General features: G+C 54.6%; 6 protein-coding genes across 6 annotated transcripts; 4 read left to right on the top strand and 2 right to left on the bottom strand.

The window, feature by feature from the left end:
- Window positions 1–561: 561 nt before the first annotated feature.
- PV08_00791 (uncharacterized protein) lies at window positions 562–2,733 on the top strand (the record flags this gene model as incomplete). The annotated part of the gene is made up of 1 exon (XM_016375156.1): window positions 562–2,733. The coding sequence occupies one exon, from the start codon at window positions 562–564 to the stop codon at window positions 2,731–2,733; it is 2,172 nt and encodes a 723-aa protein (XP_016240432.1).
- Window positions 2,734–5,462: 2,729 nt separating this feature from the next.
- Window positions 5,463–6,734, top strand: PV08_00790 (uncharacterized protein; the record flags this gene model as incomplete). The annotated part of the gene is made up of 1 exon (XM_016375155.1): window positions 5,463–6,734. One exon carries the CDS (start codon window positions 5,463–5,465, stop codon window positions 6,732–6,734), a length of 1,272 nt encoding a protein of 423 aa, XP_016240431.1.
- Window positions 6,735–7,385: 651 nt separating this feature from the next.
- Window positions 7,386–9,348, bottom strand: PV08_00789 (uncharacterized protein; the record flags this gene model as incomplete). Its single annotated transcript, XM_016375154.1, has 4 exons — window positions 7,386–8,382; window positions 8,490–8,674; window positions 8,748–9,022; window positions 9,075–9,348. The coding sequence occupies 4 exons, from the start codon at window positions 9,346–9,348 to the stop codon at window positions 7,386–7,388; spliced, it is 1,731 nt and encodes a 576-aa protein (XP_016240430.1).
- Window positions 9,349–10,921: 1,573 nt separating this feature from the next.
- On the top strand, window positions 10,922–14,743 carry PV08_00788 (uncharacterized protein; the record flags this gene model as incomplete). Its single annotated transcript, XM_016375153.1, has 1 exon — window positions 10,922–14,743. One exon carries the CDS (start codon window positions 10,922–10,924, stop codon window positions 14,741–14,743), a length of 3,822 nt encoding a protein of 1,273 aa, XP_016240429.1.
- A 390-nt stretch (window positions 14,744–15,133) lies between these two features.
- PV08_00787 (uncharacterized protein) lies at window positions 15,134–16,507 on the bottom strand (the record flags this gene model as incomplete). Its single annotated transcript, XM_016375152.1, has 1 exon — window positions 15,134–16,507. The coding sequence occupies one exon, from the start codon at window positions 16,505–16,507 to the stop codon at window positions 15,134–15,136; it is 1,374 nt and encodes a 457-aa protein (XP_016240428.1).
- Window positions 16,508–16,962: 455 nt separating this feature from the next.
- Window positions 16,963–18,948, top strand: PV08_00786 (glycine-tRNA ligase; the record flags this gene model as incomplete). The annotated part of the gene is made up of 1 exon (XM_016375151.1): window positions 16,963–18,948. One exon carries the CDS (start codon window positions 16,963–16,965, stop codon window positions 18,946–18,948), a length of 1,986 nt encoding a protein of 661 aa, XP_016240427.1.
- Window positions 18,949–20,683: the final 1,735 nt, after the last annotated feature.

Raw genomic sequence — 20,683 nt, 5'->3', positions numbered from 1 at the left:
TCTGATGTCGCTCGCTCCCTGAACACGAGTATATCAGGTATACTGCGGAAAGCAAAGCGTTTGCTGATTCGACCCGCTGACTGGATCCGACCTGACCCTGTCACACATGCATCTCCACGTTCCTGTCTGGTCTCAGATCATCGCACATTCAGGTCCTTGCGTCCGTTGAATCTGCGAATCACTACCTGCAACTGCTTGCTCAACCACCTCTTCCAACGCCTCCTCACTCGACTCTCCCTCTACACACCTACACTCCTCCCCGTATACACCCGAGCCATTCTTTCGAACGCACCTCACCCCCGCATTATACACTCTGGCATCCCGCCGACAGCCCATGCTCGCCTGCGCCGAATGAGGTATCCTGCCGCGTCAACCGGGGATATGGCTTGAACGTCGCGGTCTACCAATATCATAATGAACTCGTCCCCGCCTTCCCCTCGGCGGTTCAAACCAGAGCCTCTCGAGACCAGTGTTCGAAGACCAAGGCCCGCCAGTGCCTCGCCTCGACCCCCCTCTTCGAGTCCGGCTCCGGAGAAAGCTCGAGTCTCAAGTGCTGACCCCATGTCTTCTCAGACAGAGTCTCGCAAACCTCTTCCTCAGCCAGGCGAGTATTTCGGAAGCTCTCGTAAGAAGGACGTGGAGCACGCTGAGGACATTACACCGACCAGCCTCACTGTTGCTTCCTTCGGTTCCAGCAGCACCCCCAACCATCCTGATATTCCGGCGGCCTCAAGCAGTGATCCTCCAAAACCTGTAAGACGCTTCGCCCCTGAACCCGTCGAGACCACCACACGGACGTCAAGAAGAAAGTTTGCTCCAGAGCCTATAGAAACAACCACAAGAAATAGCAAAGTCAAAGACACAAACCCAGAGGATCTAGCCGCCAAGCCACGGCGAAGGTTCGCTCCAGACCCTATCGAGACATCTGTCAGGAGCAGCAAGAACAAAAACGTTGATGAAGCGGACGAGACTCAAACCTTGCGTCCCCGTCGGAAGTTCGCTCCCGAGCCTATTGAGACTACCAAAGTTACAAGGCGCAGACGACACACGAGTGACTCGGACGACGCCGATGCGGAAGCCCCAACGTCGGGGGAGTCGCTAGCATCTAGCAGGACATCTTCGGGCCCACGAAAATGGCCTCCTGAGCTCTTGGAAACAGCCAAGGGGTCATACCGGAGAGTTTATCCTCCCAAGGATACTATTTCAAGCCGGCCACCACCATCGCCATCAATAAGTGAAGAAGAGACTGCAGATGAGTCCCCCGGCTTGGGTGAGTCACGATTTTCTGCCGCTGCCCTCGCTCGCAAATTGTCGAGCCAGAGCCGGCAACACTCTTTCCAAGTCCCGGACCTTCCTATGATTGAATCCACGACGGAGGAGTCCGAGACGCCATCTCTAAGCGACTCACCGTCATCAATCGAAACAGATCACAGACAGGAAGATAATCTCCCTCGTCAGAACGACAGCTATTCTGAATATGTCCTTCGTCTCGCCTCCGAAACCGTAACCGAAGAAGAACTTCGGCAAGCCGCTATGGCTGCCTACATCAACGAACGCCCGCATGAACCTGTAGACCATTTCGCCATCAGCCATGAAGATGATGACGATGGGCCCTTGCCTGTGTCCAAGTTTCAGGGCGAGGAAGGGACCAATGTTCAAACATTTCGACGATCGTCGGCTGCGGAAATGACGCTGGAATTGGAGGGAATGCGAAAACATCACGAACAGCTGGAAAACGCGAAGAAGGGCTTGAGAGCGGATGCTCCCGGTCAGAGTCGCTTCAGTGCTGCAGCACTTGCGATGAGGCAGAGCAAAGACACCAAGGTACTGCAGAAAACAAAGAAACCCAAACCACTCGACGAGGATTCGGAGCTTGCTAGAATGCGAGCTGCAGCATCTCCCCCCATGTTGGGCGAGGACCTTATTTTCCCTTTCACTATATCGCCGAAAATGACCCGGTGTGACCCAGATCAGCCTCCGAGACCACGCACCGCCGACAGCGACGATGAATCAACGGATGCGGTCAGTCCTCAGCTGTGGAAATCGAACAACAAACCCAGAAATGATGCCGGCGGAGGTTTATGGATGGGCATGTGCCAAGCCGGCATGTGGCAGTCTCAAAATTCACAGCGTGGTCTACGCAGCGGCATTCAGACACCACTGCCTCAGACCCCTGCCGCGGAGAGGTGGAATCCCTTTGACACCCCGACAGTAGGACGGGATTCGCTCACATCTGGTCGTGGAGCTCAAACCCCTGGTCGACGACGCCCGTTGTCAGGCATGTCGTTCCTGCCACTCACGCCGCCTCGCAGCCAGGATGGCGACGAATTCACCAGCACAATAGACAAGAAGCTGCAGCTGGAGAAGCAGATCGAAGAGGAATTTCCCGCGCGAGTCATTACCCAGATCTACAACTATTTGAGTCTTGGTTACCCTAGCCTTGCGCACATGTTTGATGAGGAGCTGAGCAAGATCAGCAGGATTCCACTTGACGAGTTGCGCAAAGACGACCGCCGAGCAGATGCAAAGGGCTATGTCGGCGCTCCGGAAGGAGATGGGTGCAATGAAAGTGAGGTCGTCGGTGGCAAGTGCAAACGATGGGAGGCCTTGAGACTGTATGTCCACGAATGGGCAAGACAGAGTCCAAACTTCGCAGATGAGAGAAAACGTGTCGTCCTCGGGGCAGATGAAGACTGGGGTGCCCGGGCAAGAAAAGGCAGTTGGGGGCAGTGACCCCTTCCCTCGTTGGGGGTTTCTGGAATGGCAACGTTGTGCAACATCGGGTTCAACAGGGGGGAGGCCACAAGCACTTGGGCTGGCATTGTCTTGTCACTGTGATCCCGTCGACTAAGGATTGTACAGGACAATTTTGGATATATCACTGAGCATGGTCTCTCTGGCCATTAGAGGCTACCCAGCTGCAGAGTCCCGCCGCTGGAGGATGAGACATGACCAAGAACTGGTGGGAATGTCATTTTACAGGCTCAGAAAGCCGTGTATGTACCAGTACATATTTAGCATATGCTTTGCTAGGCAGATAATGATTTTATGACGGCATGGATTCTGAACAGCTGATCCTGGATTCCCTGAGGGCCTGTAAGTGTAGTGCCGAACACATGGTTGGCACCAGTGGAAAAAGGCTGTGATAGTTCTCTTGATGGTATTCATGGTGTTGACTTCACATTTGTGCAACCGATGCCAGTTGATGCTGGGACGATTGATTCATTGGAGAGGAATCAGCCTTGAGCCAAGGGACACCCGCTATTGAACTCAACCAAGCCACATGTAGCTCCGTAGTCTTGTACTGTAGGTCTTGCAGCCTAGACAGACCCCTTGTCTTCAGCGCGACAGGGGGTGATGGCGAGGAGTGAGACCTTTAGCTTACCCGAAGCGCTGTGTCTTGGGCTTGTTATCAGAAGACTTTGTCGGACCCATGGTATTGTAGCTCACGATATTCTCTCTGCCACACCAACCCAGGTATTCATTCCCTCCCTCTCTCGCCATGGCTTCGCACAGCATCTTGACTGCACTCCCGCAGCAGTCCCAAGGTATCAAGCGACGAAACCGTCACATCGGCAAGAAGCTGCACTTCAGGCCTCCCATTCAGATACTTCACGGAGTAACAAAATCACCGCTGAAGGCCCCGAGGTCAGGTCGCGCTGATCCCCTACGAGTCTCGCCGCGCCGAATCACCGCTCGATCACTACCAGTCCAGGCTTTGAGATTCCGGTTAGCAACCCCGAGTTTAAGTTCGTCTTTCTAGCAAGTTCTAGTCGGATGCGCCGAAATGAAGAACTGCGTAAGCCACACCCTTCGTTTCTATGTGTTGTGCGGCTGAATATGTGACCAACGCCAACTTCCCCGAAACCCCCTACAAGAGCAACACAGAAGTTTTGATACGTGCAATCTCATCTTCTAGTCGTTGTCACATTTGAACTCGTGTTTTGTACTCCATAGTCACCCTCAAAAGAAGACTTGGTCAGGTCCCGACCGCGCTCTCACGTTCTACCCTTGTCTACGAGTGATTAACTCTAGGTCTGACCAGCTTCGGTACCTGATGCTGGCGGTGCTCTGTAGGCGTCCAACCAGCTGCAAGCAAGGAGAACACCAAGTCGAACCAAGTCACCGTTTTGGGGGCCGCACAGCCACGCGACCAAGTACAGTAAAGTCTCTCCAGCAATCTGATACCACGATTGTGTCCAATGCCTTTCCCCTGGCGTAATATGCCCGCTTCTTTCTGGCCAGCGGGAGTTCTCGTGCCGGTCCGTATCGTCCGGAAAACGTCCTTCTTTATCACATCACGCCGTCCGAATTGGCAAAGTACGATGGACCTGCGAGTACTAAGCCTGTGGCGCATTGGGCTTTGGCCCGTAGTACCCCGGACGGCTGACATAATTTGCTGCCGATGCTGGAGGTGGTGTTCCGCTGGTCACTGGTCACCGCAACGGCCTCTCTAGTGTCCAGGCAAACGAAACATTCGCCATGGGGGGCTGACAGGACAGAAAGGAGGTGTGCAGTGTGCCCCGAGAATGGCAAAGGACAGAAAGCTCCTTATTGCCGGTTTCCATGCTTCGTGTTGGCTGTGGTCGAAAGGCCCCTGTGCTCTCCGGGTCCGGCAAACGTAGCCTCATCAGCCTTATCCACACCCCCTCGAATGGGAAGGCAGGAGCCAAAATCACCTCGTCGCCTCGTTCGTCATGCGAACCACCACTGAAGCCGCTGCCTACCGAGTCCATCGAGAGTGTACAAAACCCTTTGTGGCCGTACATTGGTCCCGAAGGATCTCACAATCCTCCCCTTGCATATACCGCGGTGCCCAAAAGTCCCGCGATCGACCCTTGTCACCAGTCACCTCTCTACCATTCATTCCACCAAGCAGACCCGCTCACGGTCCATTTTCTTTCTCCCTCCCCGGCGAACTCCAGTTCAAGCCCGACGGTATAATACAGCGGCCCCAACGAATCACTTGACTAGACTCACAGCCTTGAACTTCCTTTCCAACTAGGAATTTACTTCGTGTGGCGACAAGCGGGCAGAAGCAGACCCTCCCGGTTCACACGAAACCCGCTTCACCATCATGTGGGCAATCGCAAATCCGTCTTCTTCAATCTGAGTTGTATTCCCTCCTCGTCCTGAGTATGTGTGTGTGTGTGGGATATATACCGACCTTCACCGCCCAAGATGAGAAGCGAGTCACCACCAACTAGGCATCACTCAAAGCAAGTACCCTCTACCCATATATACTTTGTGATCGAGTACATAGTCTCGTTCCTGAACTGGTCCGTTGCCAGCTCTTGAAGGATTGTCGTCGACGTCAAACTCCTTCTCGGGTCAATTACATCTTCACAAGCCTTATCTCTCCATTCGACCACCAAACCCGCAAAGAATCCGACATCATCTTCATGCGATACCGACCGTCACAAACGCCTTGATCACCAAGTGTCCGTCCTGTCCTGGCGTGAATGTCCAATCGCCGCCACAGATTCACCCACGACCACGACGACGACAACTCCTCCTCGCCTGAACCCATTGTGATAGAGAGAAGGCCTCAGGTGCGTACATACCGCATCCTTCACCCCCGCCCCCGATCTCGATCTCCAGCCCGCAAACTGACACTGGCGTCCAAGTTGTACAACCTTTTCAAAGTCCGCAAGAAGAAAGTCCACATCATCGAGGAAGAACCCATCCGCCGCCGGGAGAGACATATACGATCGCCGAGTTTCTCCTCGCCATCATCATCATCCCCCACACCTCCTCCACCGCCGCCACCATCAACACCACCAAGGGTTTACCGTCCCATGTCCTCCAGGATGGAAGGGGACGTGTACGCGTCCCTGCCGCCCGAGCTGCCGCCCAGGGTCAGACACCACAACCACCACCACAAAGATGGCCACGTTGACATTGCCAATCTTGTCGAGCGCATACCATCAGAGCGCCTGAGGAAGGTCAAGATCGTACATGGCCACACCGACAGACGCCACCCGGACGACGAAGAGGCGTATCCTCGAGTCGAGACTCCTGGCTCACCGCACAACAAGAGGCGCGACAGCGGTAAGTACTACGTCACGACGACCATGAGCGACGGCGAGCCGAGCAGCGTACGCAGAAAGGAGTACGAGCGCCACCGCCGACACGGTTCGAGCAGCACAGACGCCGACGTTGAGAAATTGTACGACGACCTCGAGAGGGAGAGGCGGCACCGTCGCGAAGCCGAGAGGGCAGCCGCGCACGCCGAGGAGAAGGCGACAAAGTACAAGGACGAGCTGGATCGGGTGGAGAGAGAGCGGCACATCGAGAAGAGGGAACGTGATATTCTGGAACGCGAGAAGCGTCTGAGTCAAGAGCGAGAGAAGAGGTTGAGTCAGGAACGCGAGATGGACCGCGAGCGTGAGCGCGAACGCGAACGTGAACGTGAGAGAGAGCGTGATCGCGTCCACGCTGGAGGAGGAAGGGTCGTCGAGATCAGGCCCCGGCCTGTCGTTACAAGGGATAGGCACGATATCGTGGTCGTGCACAACTCGAGAGATAGGGACAGAGACACGGCGCCTGGCACGGGGGGCGCCGCATCGGCGCTCGATAGGGCGAGGAGCGATTTCAATGTCCAGCAGAGACGACAACAGTTTGAGGAGAGGAGACCACTGACGGGTGGTGGAAGGGCCAATGTCGGACCTCAGCAGGTTGTCATTGTCGATGACGGTGATGATGATGACTATCGCGTGAGGCCGCGACGTTGAGGGGTGGCTGTCACGGTTGTTGTTGTTGTCGTCGTTGGTATTTGACGACATGTTTCGAAGCTTTCGGTTTTCGGTTGATGTTTATTTGAGGGAGGGCGATGACAGAACATATAGGTGGCTTCTGTGGATAGAGACGGGAATTCACCAATGTCGATATATCCAGCTGCATTGGCGGTGGAAGGGTACGTACATACTCCCGTATGGGTTTGAACATAGGGGTGGGTGTCGAGTGTGATAGACCATTGGATATGGATGGATGTCGGGTTGGGGTTTGATTATTTGAAGTTGGAAGTTGGTATGTTCTACTGGCCAATTTGCCAGAGGCGTTCCGGTCGGGAAGGGAAACAAAGCAATACACAGAAGACGCAAAGCCGCTGCAAAGCAAAAAACCACCAAAAGAATAACCAACTCATCGCTGAGAATCGGGGAACAGGACTGTTTGGTTTGGTTTGGTCTGGTTTGGTTAGGCTTAGGTCGGGTTGGGTTGGATTGGTTTTGGTGGGTTGAGATGTGTTGAATTCCTTCGGTTGAGTTTTTGAATGGAGTTTTGAATTTAGATGACTGGAAGTTTTTCGGCACAAATAGGATTCAGAATCAAGCGTCTCTGGAGTAACAGCAAATGCTGTTGAACAAGGCGTGGCGTGGGCGCGATCATAGTACGGCACGGGTGGTGCCCCTGGCCTTATTTTCCTCGTAGGTTTTCAAGGTGCCGGTGCCCTCGACGGTCTCCTGGACGGTGACGGCGTCAAAGACGTCGACCTGGGTGCTGGCGAACTTCCTCGCGCTGACGCCTCGCTCGAAAAGCAAGTCCAGCTCGGCAAAGGTGCGGCCGGAGGGCTCGGGGACGCGGAAGTAGGTGTAGATGATGCAGAGGAAACAGATGCCGGCCCAGAAGAAGCCGGCGTAGTTCCTCCAGTTCCACTCCCCGGGGTTCAGCATGTACGGGGTCAGGACGGAGCAGACGATGCCCACGATGTTGTACAGGTTGCGGCCCAGGACGACGGTCTTGATCTGCAGGCGGCGGGTGGAGAGCTCGGCGACCAGGGAGTAGCAGACGGTGCCGACGGTGAGCTGGTAGCACAGCGCCCACACCAGCATGATCGACCCCGTGGCGAGGGACGCCTCCCTCCTGTGGGCCTCCGGGACGAGGCCGAGGAAGCCGAGGACGAGGAGCATGGAGAAGAGCCCGCAGAGGCCGTAGAGGTACAGGGACCGCCGGCCTATCCCGCACGTCATGAGGAACCAGGCGCCGAAGACGCCGGCCATGTTGATCCCGTACTGTCCGAGGGCGAAGTCGTACGACGTCGAGGGGTCGAGGCCGGCCTGTTCGAGGAAGTAGGTCGAGTAGCCCGAGAAGGAGTTGCCGGAGAGGTTCTGGATCGCCCACACCATGCACACGATCTCGGTCCGCCGGAGGTCCACGCCCCTGAAACAGTCCATGTACGAGGCGCCGCTGGTGATCTTCTCCTCCAGCGCCGTGGTGTGCACCATCATGGCGATCGTCTCGTCGGCGTCGAAGTCGGTCTCGCGGTCCAGCGACGTCAGGCGAAGCAGAGACTTCTTCGCGTCGTCGACGCGGCCTTTTCGCACGAGCCACCACGGACTTTCAGGTGCGAACAGGATCCCGATGAACAAGGGCACAGGCCACCTGTGAGAGAAGGACAACATCAGTGTCGTCGTCGTCTCCCGCCATACGTAGAAAAAAGGTAAAAGGGGAGGGGATGGGGGGTGGGGTGGTGAGCGGATAGCACGTACATCCATTGAAGGGCATAGGGGATCCTGTAGGACCACTGGTCTTGTCGGTCCACGAGAGACCTGATGACGCCGATGCCCACGGTCTGGCCGAGCCCCCAACAGAAATTGACGTACGTGGTCAGATAGCCTCGGAGAGGGACAGGGCAGACCTCGCTGGCGTATGTGATGGTCAGAGTTTGGAAAACCTGAGGGTCGGTCAGTACTCGCAAGGCTAGGTACCTAGACGTGTGGGCCTTTTTTGGAAAAAAAGGTACTTACACCCCAAGGAATTCCACACAGGATCTCGGCGACTTGCAATGCCACCACGGTCTGGGCGGTGAAGAAGACGGCCGTGAAGATGACAATCAACATCAGACAGGTCATGACGGTGTATCGATAGCCGTATCGCTCCGACACCCATCCGTTGATGAACAACCCGATGATTTCGCCCACGTTCGCGCCGTTGCTGAGTCCCGATTGCCACGGCGCCGGAATCTGCCAGCTGCCGTCGGGCAGTTGTTCACCGTACTTCTTCTGAAACTGTGGAAATCCGTCTGAGGGGGTTAGAGTGTTTGGCACAACGGCGCAGCATGGACCCAGACGTACAAAAGTTGCTCAACAGGCACACGTCGTAGCCTTCCATGGCAATACAGGTTGAGATGAGCAGACTCCAACCGACGGCTTTGGGATACAACTTGATGCCTTGCCATAAGCTCATCTTGTGCTCCTTGTCTGTGGCCCGCGAAGCGTTGAGGACAATCTCATCGACGCTCTTCGTGTGCGCGAGATGGTCCTTCTCCGGGAAATGGAGCGGGTGTCCCGGAGTGCCATTGCTACGCTCGCGAGTGATGTGGTCCTGCTCAGAAGAATCGCCGGCCATGGTTTCGAGGTTGACCCTTCTGTGCGCCTTTGGATGAAGGAACGGAAAATGCACCCCAAACCTACCAGTGCCGACTCTCGGGGGCTTTGTAGCGACGAAGCACTTTTTAAAGGAGGGAGATTGTTCCCCGCCGCGAGTGACGGCCCAATCACTCTTATACTCGAACTCGGACAACTGGGGACCCCACGGAGGGCTTTACCGGGCAGTATAAACAGGGGAGGGGTTCCAAGGTCTCGGACCAGTCTCGAGAAGTCCACACTTGGAATGGGCTGGTCAGGAAATGCAGCAAGCAGCGACGGCGGGAAACGAAGAAAGATGCAAAAGCAAGAAATTCTGGCATTTCACCGGGCGAAAAGGGAGCGAACGGCAACTCCACCGTCGATATAGCCACTTGAGCCAGTGAGACGTCGAAGAAAACTCTGGACGGCATTTGATGTCTCCATCCAGAGGAGAACAACCGGCGGTGGGAACACCCTTCGTCGGCCCCTAGCAGGGTGGAGGTAGCAGGTAAGGTAGGATCGTGTCATTTATTGAAGCATCAGAAGGCCATGCTTTTCACCCACAAGCTTTGGTCGATGTCCGCGACGTGAGTGGCTCGCACCGCTGCACTGCATTGACCTTGACCACACAACAACCTGGAATTAGGTAATAATGTCGCTGACTGCGGGTGGCTTTCATATCGCATATCAAAGCCGACGCGGTCTGACCCGTCAAATTGAGAAATTAGAAGTGGAAGTGGCTTGGTCCTGGACATCTTTGCCACCAAAACAGTGATGGATTCTTTTCGTCAGACACTGCATTTTGTTGGTTGGGTAGAGATGCGATCGATCTCCGTCTGCCCACAAGACAAATTTGCCGTACAGTACGTATTTTGGATTGCTCAATACGAGGACTCACCGTACATCGGCTTCTGCTGGATCTGGTCGATGGACATGTGCACAGATCGCCGCCCAATAGATCCGTATACGCCCTGTAAGCATAGAGGTAATTAATCCTATCCTCCCCAGGCTCTGGCCTCTTGTACACTTCTCTGCTCTCCCGATGGTGCCGTGGTTACTGGTACAACTTCCAGGCCTCATGCATGGTCGGCTAAATATGCGGAGAAGTTGTCGGTCTACCGTATCACAAACTCACAGAACGGAGTATTCAAGATCTCTCTACTGTACCCTTTAGGCCCCCAAGAGTTGGTGTTTCGTGTCTCACGTACGGGTAGCCGCCCAGAAATGCATCGTGTCAAACTTCAGCTTTGCTTGCGGTGATATCAGTACAGCCTCCTCCTCCTCCTCCTTGAAGCTTCCCTTTCGTGCACACCTCTGCTAGACATTAATTGTATCTTCTTGAAACCCTAACCCCATCTTCCCTGTTCCCTGTTGTGACCGGGATGTCCCTCCGCATAATTATTTTTATGCACTGACCCGCCTGATGTCAGCCCGAGGATTGGCACAAAGCGCATCAAGCAGAACCAAACAACAAGAATCACAACACCTGCACGCATGCCAGTCCCGACTGTATCTCACGCCCCGAGTGAATAGCAATCGCCTCTGACCAATCCTCTCCCAATGTCAGCGCCAACATGTCCGAGCCTTCTCCCCAGCTCAAGGAGTTGAAGAAGGTGCTCTCCAGCCGCCGCCGTTCCTCAGACATTCCAGGCGATGAGAGCATCAGAGATTTGCGCACGGATTCGATCGACTCCCTGACACTCGAGAAGTCCCCTACGAGATACAGCACCCGTTCGCTCAGTCACGATGGAAGCAGTAAATCCGGCAGCAGTGGAATGCGAAAGCTGCTGCCTGGCCACAGCAAGCGTAGGAGAAGGAAACTCCGCGAAGAGGAGGTGAAGGCGCTTACAGAAGAGCTCGCGAGAGGAAGATCCGCTGGCTCCCTGAGTCTCCAGACTCCTTCGGACATGTCGCTCCGAAAGTCTAGCAGTCAGCTAGCTTCCGAAGGCGACACAAGCCTCTTGACAGATGACTCTGAGGTGGAAACGCCTCCATTGATCTCGAGAGACTCGCACGCGGGCTACCTGACTGTGTCCTCTCCTCTGGTGTCTGCAGCGCCCACTCGCAGCGATGACCAACCTCCGCCGTCGCTCGACGAGGTACCAACACTGATCGAGCCTCAACAGGCTGAGCGATCAGCCTCTCCCAAGACTACAAACCCAGACACTACTCCAAACTCGCCGATTGTCGGGCTGGTCGACAGGGCAGACACGCTTCGCCCAGAGTCGAGGAGAAATAGCATCAATAAGTTGCGGGCCAAATCCCCTGGAAGAAGGTTCAGAGATGTGTTTGGCAAGTCAGGCAAGAGTCCAAAGGTCAGCCCTGAGAGGGCCTCAACAGAACCCTCGCCTACATTCACTCCATATAGCAGCTCGCCGAACATCCTGAATCATGTTGCAGAGGAGGACGGAGACAAAGTCGCGAAGTCTCCGGACGAGGTTATCAAGCCCATTCAAGATCGTTCATTGAACAACTCCATGCCGAATCTCGACACTAATATCAGACCTCTAACGCCTCCTACCGGGCTTATAAGTACCCCAGTGACCACCGTTACACCTCCGACGCCCACCCAACCGCAGACGGAGTTTGGAGGAGTCACAGCATCGCCGGCGTCTGCCAATGGCGAGTTAGACAAGCAGGGGAATTCGCGGATTGTGGTGAGTCATTCAGGAAACATGATCTCGCACAGGAGAATAAGGTCGACATCTTCGATTTCTCATCAGCCGAGCAAGCTGTCCAGCTCAATGGCCGCTCCTCTGACGCCCACCGACGAGAACAAAGCCTCGAATGCGACCCGCACGCCCAGCGGCAGTCTGTTTTCATCCTGGATGTCTGCAGCACAGAATGCTGCAAGTACGATTAGCAACCTCGCCGGTCAAACACGTGCCAGAGCTGGAACAGATGCATCTGGGTCGTCGGTTAAGCAGAAGCCTGTGGAGGAACCCATCCAGGAAGAAGATGAAACCACCGAGCCCGAATCGCCGCGAAAGCAACTGGCAGTGGAGACAATGGGATCCGGAGATCTAAACTTTGAACATTTGGGTCTTGGTGCGACTGAGCGGCTGGACCCAAATCGACCGGACCTGACAGAACTGAGGAAGGACTCTTCCCTGGAACGAGATCAGGCAATCGCTAAAGAAGAAGACCTTCTTGCCAGACGCGCTGTTTCTGCTGCGTACGAGAAGCCTTCGGACTCAACGACACCCATGGCCGAAATAGCCGATCCCGTTGATGGCTTACGCCATCACCACACCTTTGCAAGCCAGGTGGGTGGCGAAAGAACGACTCCCAACGGCAGTGTTTTCGAAGGGGAACAAGGTAGCTCGATGAAGCGAACAAACAGCGTTCGCAGTAAACTTGCGAAACGACGGTCTCGCGGCTCATCAGCGGCTACTGGTCAGTCCGCAATTGGTGCTATGATCGGGGCCAGCACCGCAGCTTTAGTCAACCCTACAAAGGCACCTCGTCTCACCGGCTTCACAACCGCCCCAAAGCAACGTAATCGTAACTTCCATCAACAATTCAGGAGTGTCCCAGAAGACGATTATCTCATCGAAGACTACAGCTGTGCGCTGCAGAAAGAAATCTTGGTGGCAGGCAGGATCTATATTTCTGAGGGTCATATCTGCTTCTCAAGCAATATACTTGGCTGGGTCACAACGCTGGTCATATCTTTTGAGGAAGTGGTCAGCATAGAACGCGAGAGTACTGCGATGGTATTTCCAAATGCCATTGCTATCCAGACGTTGCACGCCCGCCACACGTTCCGGAGTTTGTTATACCGAGAACAGACTTATGACTTGCTTATTGGCATTTGGCGAGTTAGTCATCCGGCCAGCTTTCAAAAGAGTATGAACGGTAAACAGCTGGCAGCAGAAGAAGCGACCCGCGAAGCCGTCGCCCCACCAGAGAACGGGGCGGATGCGCAGGCTAGCGACGACAGCAGCAGTAACGATTCAGGCTCAGACGGCACGGATGATAGCGCTCCGAGCGTGGTAGAGAGCAATCGCAGCCAGGCTGCTAGCGATGCCGCAGACGGGAAGACCGTCTCCAGGAAACCGTCAGGTAACGCAGGCGCTGTTGGTCGAAGTGCCAGTGTCCCTGCTGTAACAACCAGTGATGTTCCTCAACCTCACGCCGCTCAATCTGGCCTGTCAGAAGCAGTCAAGGACTACCCAGGTCCAGCCACGCATATGCCGACTGATTGCACAGACAGCGCCACACACTACGATAAGGTTCTAAAAGACGAAGTTATCCCCGCTCCGTTAGGTAAAATATACTCTCTACTCTACGGTCCAGAATCTGGTTCGTTCGTGCGGAAGTTCCTTGTCGATGAGTGCAAATGCATGGAACTTGTTCTTGAGGACGACAAGAAGGGCCTGAACAGCGACATCAAGAGCAGGCAGTATACCTACATCAAACCCCTAGGCGGGAGCATAGGGCCGAAACAGACCAAGTGCATCACCACAGAGAACCTGGACTTTTTCGACCTCGAGAAAGCAGTCACAATCACTTGCACAACTCAGACACCTGACGTGCCATCTGGCAATGCTTTCAGCGTGAAAACACGCTATTGTCTATCTTGGGCTCCGGGAAATGCCACCAGGTTCCAGATGAATTGCACAATCGAATGGACTGCAAAATCGTGGCTGAAAACACCAATCGAAAAGGGTGCCAACGATGGCCAGCAGCAATACGGCGACGGTCTGGTTAAGGTCCTACGGAACGCTGTAAGTGGACGGCCACGAGGCACGACAAACGCTAGCAAGGTCTCGAAGAAGGGCAAGAAGAGGAAAGAAGGCAAAAAATCCAAGGATGAGGTCGTCGAGGAAGGAGCAAAGAAGACAGTCGAGGCAGACTGGGGGCCGTTTGAGCCTCTCAGGGTGCCATTGCAGCCTGTGACGAGCGTGCTAGGCCCAGTATTGAAGATGGAAGTCTTGGTCGGCGTGCTTGCTGCCATGGTGCTTCTGATGTGGGTACGCGGGCCCAGCAGAGGAGAAGTCCAAGTGGGTTCGTATCCTTTTGCAGGTATGACTCAAAGCGCAAGACTGGCTGGTTATGAGGCGTTGTGGACGAAAGAGGAGAATGACTTTTGGGACTGGCTTGAAGCGAGGGCCAATGTAGATGCAATTCTCCTCAGGGAACAGGCAACCCGGCATAAACAAAACCCCAGCGGTGTCAGTGGCGATACAAGAGAGGCTGTCGTGAAGGAGAAGATGAAGAAACGGTCACGGAACCGGGCAGTGGCTAATGATGTGGAAGCCAAGATCAAGGAGGAAAAGATCAGTCAGAGGGAGATGGAGGATGCCATCAGAATTACCAGGGAGAGGCTGGAAGTTCTTGAAGGTGTCGTGGAAAAGAAAAAGGCGTCTAGAGGTGCCGACAACCATCGGTAGGAATTTCGGCAGACGTCGAGACAGGGAAGGCATTGATATCTGCACTACGCCAGCCTTCCCTCAACTCAAGTGGCGAAGCCAACTCGGAGGTTGGAAGCGGACTGTTTTTTATGTTTTACTGAAGCATGATGTTCTGAGCATTTTGGAGCGGCGATGGAGCTTTGGATAGTTGGCTCTTGTGGGCGACGTACATGTTTGTATTCTTAGGAGACGAGTACAATGAATGTTTGTATTCATAAATTGCCAACGAATGGCGCGACTGAAGACGCATCCGGGTTTCAACTAATCGTTGATTGGGATAACGTTCTCTCAACTCTGCCTGAATCTATCCGCTTTGACAGCAGTCTGGCCCTTTTATCTGAAGACTGTTCTCTGGCGAGGCTATTGAGCCTAGAGCTGGAACTTGGTCCTACTCTTCTCCATGCGTGCCTTCCACTCCCAGTCCTGACCGCTCCGCCTCTGGATGCCCTTGTCCACGCGTCTGAGCTTCAGCGTCATCCTGGGGCCCAGTTCCTGCAGACCGGCGCGGATGCCCTCGACGCCCTTGACTTCCCGCCCGTCGGGGCCGACGACCGACTTCTCGGAGTCCCGCTTGTCGCGGAAGATGTACCGGTGGCGCCGGAAGAAGATGTAGTCCCGTTGGTTGTGCAGGGTCAGTACCTGGCGGCCCTGGAGGTCGGGGGTCGCGGGGAACAGGGACCGGAAGAGGTGCGCCGTCAGCAGGCCCAGAGGGGTGGTGAAGTTGTTCAGGATGAGCTCGGGCACGTGGTCGGTCGCGCGGCCGTGGCCGGGGATGCTCTTGGACGTGTAGAAGTTCGAGATGGAGAAGTGGAACGTCGGCCCCTCGGGGAGGTGGACGACGGTCAGGCCCGACGGCCGCTTCCGGTCTTCCTCGAGCACCATGACGGCCGTGTACGACCTGTTGTGCGCGAACGACGCAATCTCGCGCACCGAGAACTTGTACCCGTAGCGGTGCGACGAGCGGCGGATGTACTTCGAGTTGGGGAACAGCGACGTCAGAATCGCCGCCTCTTTGTGCAGCGTCGAGTTGATCGACGTGGTGATCAGGATCTTGGGCGGCGGCGGCGGCGGCGCGTCGGGGGAAGGAAACAGTGTTGGGAATTTGGCCGCCAGCGCGGCCGGCGCCAGCGAGAGGTTCGTCGACGTCGTGCTGCGTGTCGGTGACTGCGTGCGACGTCTCGAAGACGCCGCCGCTGATGCTGACTTGAGTTGCGATTTGGACGGGAGAGGGTCGTGTGACGTGTCGTCTATATCCGCCGGTTCGAGGTCTTCTTCATCACTACCAACTTCCTCGGCGTTGTCGCTGTCGCTGTCGCTGTCACTGTCTTCGAGCATGGAATCCGCATCGTCCTCCTCATCGTCGTCGTCGTGATCTTCGCCAGATCGGGATCCAAATTGTTCTTCGTCTCCATCAACAGGAGGAAGTTCTTGCTCTTCTGCGAGTTTTCTTCGTTTCAATCGTTCCACGTCGTAGACCAGTCCGAGACCACCGTTCTCGGGCTCATCTTGCACATCGTCGTATACCCGCTTCTTGTCGATTGTAACTGGCACGTTGCGCCGTAGACGCTCTTCTCTAAGTTGTGGGTTCTTCGCCTCTTCCTTTTTCCGCCCGAATCTTTCTGCTCGCTTCAACGCATCCCGTGCTCGCTTCTGTTTTATGTGCAGGTCTTGCCGTCGCTGCTTGTTGGCGGTTTTGAACGGCAGAGCAGCCTTGTCGGAGAGGCGAGTGCCCTTTTTGGCCATTGAGAAGTCGCCGTGATACCTCTCAAGGAGTATGCGAAACCAGAGGATAAATCTCCCAGGCGCAAGGACAGGGGACACCGATGATGAGTCTCTGTTGCGATCTTCCCGAGACTTCGACTTTTTTGGCGCAGAGAAAAAAGAGTTGGAGAACCCCCGCTGACTGAGCACAAGGCTGCGCTGGCAAGGCTGAGATAGCTCTATTTAACTACGAATAGCCACACTCTTTGCTCGGGGCAATAATTCCACCTGATCGAGTCATCCTCGTGCTTGTTGACTCAATCTCTACACCTCTCCTGCCATTTTCTTCTCTCACTTACATGCGTGCTTGGAACGTCGTCTCCAAAGCAGCGCCTTTTCACTCTCCTAGTTTCCCTCTCTCCAAAAGATTTTTTCGCTGCTCGCCGTCGGCGTCCAAATTTGAGCCCGAACGCAGTTTAAAGCGCTTCGATCCCAAAATGGCTACCAGCACCACCAAGACTGGCCAGCCCATGGACCGTGCCGTCCTCGAGTCGGTCCTGAGGCGTCGTCTGTTCTATACTCCTTCCTTCGAAATCTACGGTGGAGAGCGTGGGCTTTTTGACTACGGCCCGCCCGGGTGCGCTCTTCAGGCCAATGTGGTCGACATGTGGAGAAAACACTTTGTCCTCGAAGAAGATATGCTCGAGGTCGACTGCACCATGTTGACTCCCGAGGCCATCCTCAAGACCAGCGGACATGTCGACAAGTTTGCCGACTGGATGTGCAAAGACCCAAAGAGCGGGGAGATCTTTCGTGCGGACCACCTGGTCGAACAAGTTCTCGAAGCTAGATTGAAGGCGGACAAAGATGCCCGTGGGCAGAAAGTCGAGGTCGACGAAGCAAAAGAGGCAAAGAAAAAGAAGAAGGTCAAGGACGCCAAGATCGAGAAGCTGGACGATGCAGTCGTTCAGGAATACGAGGAGACGCTCGCAAAAATCGACAACTACGGCGGTGACGAGCTTGGAGAGCTCATCAAGAAGTTCAACATCAAGGGCCCAACCACCGGCGCTGAGCTTGAGCCCCCCAAGGCCTTCAATCTGATGTTCCAGACCCAGATTGGGCCCAGTGCAGATGTGCCCAATGGCTATCTACGGCCAGAGACTGCTCAGGGACAGTTTTTGAATTTCCAGAAGCTCCTCGAATTCAACCAACAGGCCATGCCGTTCGCCTCGGCATCAATCGGCAAGTCTTTCAGAAATGAAATCTCTCCCAGGTCTGGACTGCTACGTGTCCGCGAGTTCCTGATGGCTGAAATCGAGCACTTTGTCGACCCAGAGGGCGGGAAGAAGCACCCTCGCTTCGAGGACGTCAAACACGTCGAATTGACTCTGCTCAACAGAAAGACCCAGCTATCCGGAAGTACCAAGCCTGATGTGCTGACTATTGGCGAGGCTGTCTCTACGGGACTGGTTGACAACGAAACCCTCGGATACTTCCTTGTCAGAATCCAAGACTTCCTTCTGAAACTCGGTGTTGACCACAGCAAGCTCAGATTCAGACAGCACATGGCCAATGAGATGGCACATTATGCTGCGGATTGCTGGGATGCGGAACTTTTCACCACCTACGGGTGGATCGAATGTGTCGGTTGTGCTGATCGAAGCGCCTACGATCTGACGGTTCACATGAAGAAGACTGGTGCGCCACTGCTCGTCCGCGAGACCAGAGCGGAACCGTTGGTGATCGAAGAATACCAGGTAGACATCGACCGCAAGAAGCTTGGCCCCAAGTTCCGCAAGGACGCCAAGGCAGTCGAAGCTGCTGTGGACAGCTTGTCCCAAGAATTGCGTGAGAAATTGTCGATTGACCTGGAGAAGACTGGAAAGATCGAGGTCTCGACACCGGGGGTGGGAAGCGGCACCACAGAACTTGACAAAGATCTCGTCAAGATCGAGAAAAGAAAGCGCACAGAGCACGTTCGCGAATATACTCCCAATGTCATTGAGCCTTCGTTTGGTATCGGACGAATTCTCTACAGCGTCATGGAGCATGTCTTCTGGACTCGAGAAGGCGATGATGCGCGTGGAGTGCTCTCGTTCCCCCCAACAATAGCCCCGACAAAGGTCCTGCTCGTACCATTGTCCAATCATCCAGACTTCAAACCATTCATCAAGAAGCTCACCTCCAAACTCCGCAAAATTGGGGTTTCCAACAAAGTTGACGATTCCTCAGCAAGCATCGGAAAGCGATATGCTCGTAATGATGAACTTGGGACCCCGTTCGGCATTACCATTGACTTCCAGACGGTCAAAGATAACAGCCTGACACTTCGGGAGCGCGATTCTACCAAACAAGTTCGTGCTAGCGAAGACGAGATTCTCGCAGCAGTTCAGTCATTGGTGGATGGGTCCGAGACGTGGGAGCAGGTTGCGCAGAGGCTTCCTGTCTTTGAGGGACAAGAAGCCGATCCGACGGAGAAGTAGGTGGACATGCTGCAAATGGATGTTTTGCTTGTGTTTTTATGAGATACCCGACCTTGATGGTGCAATCTTCTTTCTGAGACGACCCCAAAAGTCAAGATGGCACCTCGGAGATGATGGCCAGAGCACCGTGGCGGGAAATGCTAGGCCGTGCACTCCACCAAATAGAGTCATGTAGGAATATGCAGGTACGAAGAAGGCGTACTGACCTTGAAGTGTGCCGTAACGATCTTTCAGCCTCATCGACCTCGTCCGGTCAAACATGCATTCCCAGCCGGAAATATCTCCCACCTACAACCCTCCAAAATGTATTTAGGCACTCGCTCGAGGTGCAATCAGCGTGTGCGACCCCCTTGCGCCACATTGGTCTCAGGACTCATCCTTTCCGTATCATCGTTACTCGCTTATTGAGTTTGACATCAACATGTCACCTGCATGAGTCAAAGAGAGGGGAGGGGACGCTCCCCTCGGGCGAGTACTGTAAGACTCCCAATCTCCTTTGTTGATTCACTTTCCGTCGGTACACAGGACTGGCCAAGATTGGGTGAATCGGTATGAGAATGTACTGTATTGTCCGTGCCTATCGGAGAAAAATGCCGGGACCAACCTATTGACATCCACTTCTTCGTTGATCACCGAGAAAGCGGTCTCAAAGTCATAGCTTGCCTACGACTATTTTGGATCTCTAGAATTCTCCCAGCACAATTGTCAAACATGCAATATACGCTCGACTATCTGTAGCCGGCCCATGTTACCTATTCGGCCCGCCCCCTTGTCGGGCGACCGGGCTTTGCATCTACGCGCAGCTAGTCAAGAGCATCTCCGGCGGCAAAAGAACGTCTCGGTGGCTTGTCAGGCTTGCCAACAAGGAAGGCGGAAGGTAACATCAAAAAGCTATAATACTCGCATCTCCAGCACGGTTTTGACTAACACGTTTTTCTTTGATGCAGTGCAGCGGGGTTCATCCTTGTGTTGCCTGTCAAGGCCGCAAGATCGACTGCACATTCGTGGCGGACCGTGATGGTCGTCGGCAGGAAGCTCGAAAGCGCAAACTGGAAGACCTCGAGACCGACACAGAGTTGCTGCACTACATTGTGCATATTATCCAGGGGAGAGATGACCGACAATGGGCCTCGATCATCTCCTGGGTCCGCAGCGATCTCCCACTCGATGAGGTCAAAGTACGTATCCAGCGGCAAGTCATGGACTCTCAACTCAGATATCCTCATCCCACCCTAGACCAAAACTCTTACACGGTGAGGACGAAGACCTTCGGCGTTACGGAGACGGAGAGCAAGAAAATACGCTCGGAGCCATGCACGCCTGCATAACTTTCCTTCTTAAGTCTTTTGTTACGCTACGACAAATCAATGTACCAGGTCGACGCCACCAAGACCAAGACTGCAAGTCGATGCTGGAATTGATCTGTGGGACAACTAGCTGCAGCCAAATGTTAGGCTCGCCGGCGTAAACGAGGGGCGAACCCGGCAATGCTAGACATACGCAGTCCACTGAGCAGGAAGTCGGGTGATTCCATGTTTGAATATCTCGATTTCAACGGAAGGACACGTGAAGCCAGGTTGCTATGGTGGACTGAGAAACTCCTTGACCTTTTGCTGATCAGGCTAACCTGACCTTGACCGATACGACCAGGACCTATCACAAGATCCCAAGGCTTTTGAGTTTTTCCGGCATGACTACACCTTTCAAGAGCAGATTGCCTAGTATGAGGGAGGAC

This window comes from Exophiala spinifera, assembly GCF_000836115.1.
Source record: "Exophiala spinifera strain CBS 89968 unplaced genomic scaffold supercont1.1, whole genome shotgun sequence".
NCBI lineage: Eukaryota > Fungi > Ascomycota > Eurotiomycetes > Chaetothyriales > Herpotrichiellaceae > Exophiala > Exophiala spinifera.
The sequence above is the reverse complement of the archived record's forward strand: the minus strand, read 5'-3'. Positions and strand labels throughout refer to the sequence as shown.